This window comes from Haplochromis burtoni, unplaced genomic scaffold (genome assembly GCF_018398535.1).
Source record: "Haplochromis burtoni strain Fernald_Lab_line unplaced genomic scaffold, NCSU_Asbu1 Contig_1314, whole genome shotgun sequence".
Lineage (NCBI taxonomy): Eukaryota > Metazoa > Chordata > Actinopteri > Cichliformes > Cichlidae > Haplochromis > Haplochromis burtoni.
In genome coordinates, this window is record NW_024583675.1 from 7,295 (window position 1) to 13,435 (window position 6,141).

Consider the following 6,141-nt stretch of genomic DNA (forward strand, 5'->3'; position numbering starts at 1 on the left):
TCAGCTGCAGCAACCATAGCACAGGACCATATTATACATTCACTATATTCACTCTTTTATATACTGACAAAAAATACATAAACAAAAATACAATCACAGTCACGCTAAGGAAGCCGACCCAGCCCCAAAAGTCACTACCCTGGAAAAATGAAAATCTGTAGCTTAAGTTTTTGTCTGTAAATGGTCTAATTGCTTCTGAAAATCCACTAAATTAAAAGTCCACAGGCCTCATGTGAAAGAGTGCACAACTGTATCACATGGTATGATAAACGATGCCATGACTGTATACAATGTTATGAAAAGTTAAATGAAAGTATTTGCCCCATCCTAATTTCTAACCCTAACCCATTCATCATACTTACATGTCATCAAAAACATTTAATATTAGACAAAAACAACCTAAAAATGATATCAAAATCCATTTTTTTAAAATGATGAGTTCTTTTATTAAGAGAAAAGAAGCATTTCAAATCCTACTTGGCCCTGAGTGAAACAAGAAATGTGGTTGTACCAGTTAGTAGATTTATTGTTGTTGTGCACATGTATCAAAGACCAAAGAATTGATTGTGGATTTTAGGAGGACCAGGAAACCAGTGACCCCTGTTTCAATCCAGGTGGTCGAATTGGACATTGTGGAGGACTATGAATACCTTGAAATACACAAAGGAAATAAATTGAACTTGGTTAAAGACACCACTGCACTTTACAGGAAGGGCCAGAGTGGTCTCTGTTTTCTGAGGCGGCTGAGGTCCTTCAACATCTGTCAGACAACGCTCAGGACTTTTTGAGTCTGTTGTGGCCGGTGCCGTCCTCTATGCTGTTGCATGCTGGGGCAGCAGGTTGAAGGTCACAGATGCCAACAGACTCACTAAAGTGATCTGCAAGCCCAATAATGTTGTGTGGATGGAGATGGACTCCCTTAAGGTGGTGTCAGAGAAGCAGATGTTGTCCAAAATAAGGACAATGCTAGACAATACCTCCCATCTACTCCATGACATTCCGGCTATTCACAGGAGCACGTTCAGTGCATTACATTACAAATGCACACAGAAAATCATTCCTGCCTGCGGCTATAAAATTCCTCCATCTAGTTTTCAGTACACACTGCAGTAGTTGCACACAATTAGTATCTGCACATCCTCTATAGTTACAATAACAAAATAATACAGCCTTACACTTTACAGTACAATTTTAATTGTATATATAAATTTTTCTTATATGTTTAAAATGTATTATATTATATTTTTACATGTTTCTTCCCACAGCCAAAGACATTCAGTGAGTGAGGTTAGGTTAAATGGTTAAACCTAAATTGCCCAAAGGTGTGAATGTGAATGCAAATTGTTGACTGTTTCTATGTGTTAACCCTATGACAGACTGGGGACCTGTCCAGGGTGTTTCGCCCTGTGTAGCTCGGATAGGGTCCAGCGCCCACCTCATTTAAATAAGCTTTTTGTATATATTAGAGCTGTTTTTTATATTTAGTAACTTTGCAATAAGTTGTGTTGTTTTATTTAGTTTAGTCAGTTACTGTTCTTATTGTCTTGAAGTAACGGAAACCACATATTTTCCTCAGGGATTAATAAAGTATTCTGATATCACTTTTGACAGCAAGAAACAAAATCAAGCATTTGAATAACTGGCAATGAGTCTTTCACATCACTGTAGAGGAATTCTGACCCATTCTTCTTTACAGAATTGTTTTAATTCATCCACATTGGAGAGGTTTTGTACATGAATGGCCTGTTTAAGGCCAAACCATCTCAGTCTGGTTTAAGTGACTTCTAAGTCACAAAACCTTAATTTCTTTATTTCTTTATTTAGCCATTCAAAGGTGCAAAAACTAGAGTGAAATCTTAAAAAAAAGACTAAGTCTGAACCTTTATATTTGTTTTCCAGAAAAGAAAAGAAACATCATTGGTTAAATGTGCTGTTTGAAAATTACTGGCAGGTGACATTCTCCCACAATAAAAATTAGATAATTAAGCATTAAGCATAAAAATACAAATAAACAAATGAGATAAATAATCTACTACTATCTAATATCCAAAGTAAATAGAAGGAAATTCAAATGAATATTACAAAGCTCAGTAACAAATAAAATGTAGTCTCTCCTCACAGTCATGAGTGTCCCAAACAGCCTTGTTCCCTCCTGTCACCTGTAAGGCTCCACACTTTATCTTAGCATGTGGACATGATGGTTTTCCTTCTTCATCCCAGGCCTCATAGTCCATCTCCTGCCCGTCCACCCACAGCCAGTCCCCAGCCAGAAAGCGCAATCCAGTCCAGACATGTTCAGTGGTGTTATGTTTGCTCAGCTCTTTCTGGATCAGCAGCATCTCAGTTTCAGATGCCACACTGGCCAGGTCATCATGGTGCTCCCTGCAGTACTCCAGAGCTTCCTCCCAAGTCTTTTCCTGCTTCACCACTGCTGGACTGTAGCAGAAGAAGGTTATTTTATATGATAGGCTTGCATCATACCACTTGCTTTCCCACATACAGCCATAGTCTTCACGACCCAGAAGATAGTCATCAGGCTGACCTGGTTCCCACAAATACCAGGTTGGTGCTCCACCTCCTGACCACAGCCATTCTTTTCGGTTTGAGGAATTTCTTACCAGTCCTATCCAGATAAAGTCATTGACATTGCTGGAGAGCTGCTGAAGTTTGTCATTATCCTTCTCATTACTGACAGGGGCCAGGTCTGTGTAATTCTGCTGACAGTAAATCTGAGCTTCAAGCCAATCCATTTTCTGGTCAATGTAAACGTACTTGGAAAAAGTTGCAGACAAGCTGAGCAGTAGCAGGATGAAGATGAAGATTTGATCCATAGTTGATTTACTCCAAAAAGTTCGTCAGAGTGGTGGGGATCCAAACAGTTTGGAAAATATATGCTGGAGATGTGAGTTTTGCCTTTCAAAACCTATTTGCATGACAGGACTGCCCTTTCATTGTCAGTACCTGTTAGTATTCAGGAACACACACCTTATGCTCACTTGTTCAAGTAGCTGATAACTCACCAAAAACTCAAAATAGACCAATTTTGATATCTCAAACACATCAAAACTTGAATGAAATTTCTATTTCATATACGAAACTTGAAAATGTATGAACATTTATTATCACAATTTTCAAAAAGCAGAAGATTAGAGGACAGTTAAAGACACTGACTAATATTAATATTAACATATATTTGAATCCGGTTCTCCAAATCCAACAATTTTCATTTTGAACTTAATTTATTGCTCTCAATCCTAGAGCTATAAATTATTTCCTCCTTATATATAGTAGTGGGCGACTGATATAGCTTTACAGCCAACCCGTTCTCACTCCCAAAGCGTAACATTTTACGCTAGGTGACAAATCGTCACCATATTACGTTTTCGGCTACCCACCACGTTCTTAAATGACGACCTCGGAAAAAAGAGGAAATATGAGAACCGTCTGAACTGAATCTACACATGTTTGCTCTTTTTCTTCAAATCGCTTAGAAACACGCTATTTAACATCATTAAAGTCCTGGTTAAGGTCAGGAATAAGGTTATGGTCAGGGCTAGGGATAAGGTTAGGTTTAGGATTGGAATACAGGGCTGGAACGTCTATTACCACCGGAGCGTCATTGCACTGGATTCATAACCCGGCGCGTACCATAAGAACGCCGAAGGTCTCCTTTCGCGTTCCTCAGGAACGCCGCGGGACGTGACAAAACGTCGACATGTTACGTCTCGGGAGTGAGAACGCTCTGTTACAGCCGGGCCACTACTGCTTCTCTGGGCTACCTTTACAGAAGTGCTGCTGCTTTGCCTTTTTATGTTCTTTGTGCTTTGTCTTTTTTTTTTTGCCAACTATCTTCTTTTGTTTAGGTTTTCTTCTGCCCATTTCAGTAACTGGCAGGGAATTAATTAGCTTGAGTCACTTTTTGTCTTATGCACAACTAACTTGTTTGAATGTTTGATCTTTCCACATTCCTCTGGCTTTTTTAGGTTTAGGTTTTTAGATTAGCGTTTAAGCGCTGGGAAATTATCTGCTCAGAAGAGAAAATGTAATTTGTTTTGTGTTTGTACATTTGATTTCTCAACGTTTTATTTGTAAATTCTCATTTTTTTGTGTTACACCACTTTTAGGAGGCCCTTTTTCTAGCTGCAGATAACCAGTGTTTTTCTACAGTAGTGCTAACCACAGAGGGTGTGTATTTGATTTTTGTTTTGGATACATTAATAATTCGTTTTCTTTTACTCGGAAGCTGAAGAGCTAAAGTGGAGGTGACTGGACGTTGTCCAGTTTCCCTTATATGAGGAGAAAACTCTTAGGAGGCAAGAAACACAGACTCAAAGATTTTACATGTACATGGGCCTATGCCCCGACACGATCCGATCTGCTCTGCACCAACGTGTGCACGATGTGTGTGTCATAGAGGAATCGTCAGTACTTCCTTTATTTTATACTCGAACAACAATAGGCGTGGCATGTATATAATTCAATAACAACTCCTTAAAAGGAAAAACCGTTAGCTTATCTGTTGAAACAGGAGGTAGCTGTTTAGCTGTCACAGCACTTATTTTCTGCACACAATGTCTCACTTCCCTTTCCTGCAGTTGTACAACTCATAAGCTCTTCTTCCTTTAAATGAAGCTACAAATAAACATAACACAAAACTCAAAATCTCCCAACACCTTACAATTGTAAAAGGTTTTAAGCTCCCACTTGCCACACCAGCATTCTAGTGTGTGTGTATGACATCATTGCTTCCTCACTCTTTTCCACATTTCCCCTTCGTGTTGCCACATATTCATGATATATTTATTAACCGTACATACTAACATTCAGAAGGTGAAAGCTTACATATTAAAACTTTTGAGTTTAAAGTAACTGCTGTTAGGCAGCTAAAAGTGTTTAGGTGTGTTGAAGAAAATCCCTATGCCAAGTTAATAACTTTGACTCACAATAACTGTATCTTATCAAACAAATGAGGCTCACAGGGTGCTAAATTTGGCAGTTTTCTTTCAGAAGTCCCAGACTTAGAAACACTTTGAACCCATTGTAGCATTCCAGTCGGACTTTATTCAGACGATGCACTCAATGATCATTACGGATGGACCATGGTGGGGTATTCCAACCCATTTATTCACAAGTTACCATAGGCACATCGTAAGAGCTGTAATCATGACATAAAACAAAATACACATTCACTTGATATAACCACATTTCCGTTATGCTAATTAATTCACAGAAAAGGCACAGGAGGTGCTAGCATCAGCCTGCTAGATCACTCATAAACTTATTAATAATCGAGTAATACATTTACAAATTGTCCGAAATGCAAACAACAAGTAGAACACACAAACATACCTGTTCGCCTTCCAGCTAGATGCTAATTTGAAGATGGATGGAAAACGATAACCTTCTCATTAACCTTTTCTGCGGCAAGCAGTAGCAGTACGATCTTCCTTCCGCCCGTTCCGAATTTCAAAATAAGAGTCTAATCTATATTATAAGGTATAATTCGTTCAGGGATTTAACTGTTTGAAAAATATCAAATAAACAAATAATCTGGGTCATTTACACCCATACTGTGGAAAGCCGAGCTTTCCAACACCCGAGCACCACACCACCATAGTGGTTAAAAAAACACAAGCATATTGAGCCAAGCTAAACAAATTTTTAATTTCCATAAGGCAAAACTGAAATGTTGCTGACAAACAAATCACTGTATTCAGGAACAAGACAAAGTCATTTTACATATTGTTATGTTTTCCTAATGGAAAAAACAAATGTAGAAGTCAGGAAAAGTAGTTCAAAGAGGACTGAAGTCCTACACTGAACTGGCCTTTGCTCTCTTTTGCATTCTTTCATTGTTTGTGCTGTGATTATTGTGTAATTTTGTTTGGAACTGCTATCAGCAAAAGTACTAAAAACTGTCTGTGTCAGATTTGTCCAAGACTTGTCCTTCAGAATTGGAGCTGATGTAACGGGTGTATTAAAAAATAATTTATATTTCACCAAAGATCCATCCTGCAGTGTTATCTCGCTTTGTCAGTATTGGTTATGTATATGTGTTTATTTATATATGTTTATTTTCTGTATTTATATTTTGGGAGCTTTTATTTTGTTTGTGTGACCTTTGACTTCCCACGAAGTCAC

The 6,141-nt window shown here is 38.2% G+C and overlaps 1 protein-coding gene across 1 annotated transcript; it reads right to left on the reverse strand.

Annotated features, from left to right (window-relative positions):
* Window positions 1-334: 334 nt before the first annotated feature.
* Window positions 335-2,855, reverse strand: LOC121813237 (macrophage mannose receptor 1-like). The gene has a single exon (XM_042216872.1). It carries the CDS (start codon window positions 2,829-2,831, stop codon window positions 2,088-2,090), a length of 744 nt encoding a protein of 247 aa, XP_042072806.1. The 5' UTR covers window positions 2,832-2,855; the 3' UTR covers window positions 335-2,087.
* Between the last annotated feature and the right edge of the window lie 3,286 nt (window positions 2,856-6,141).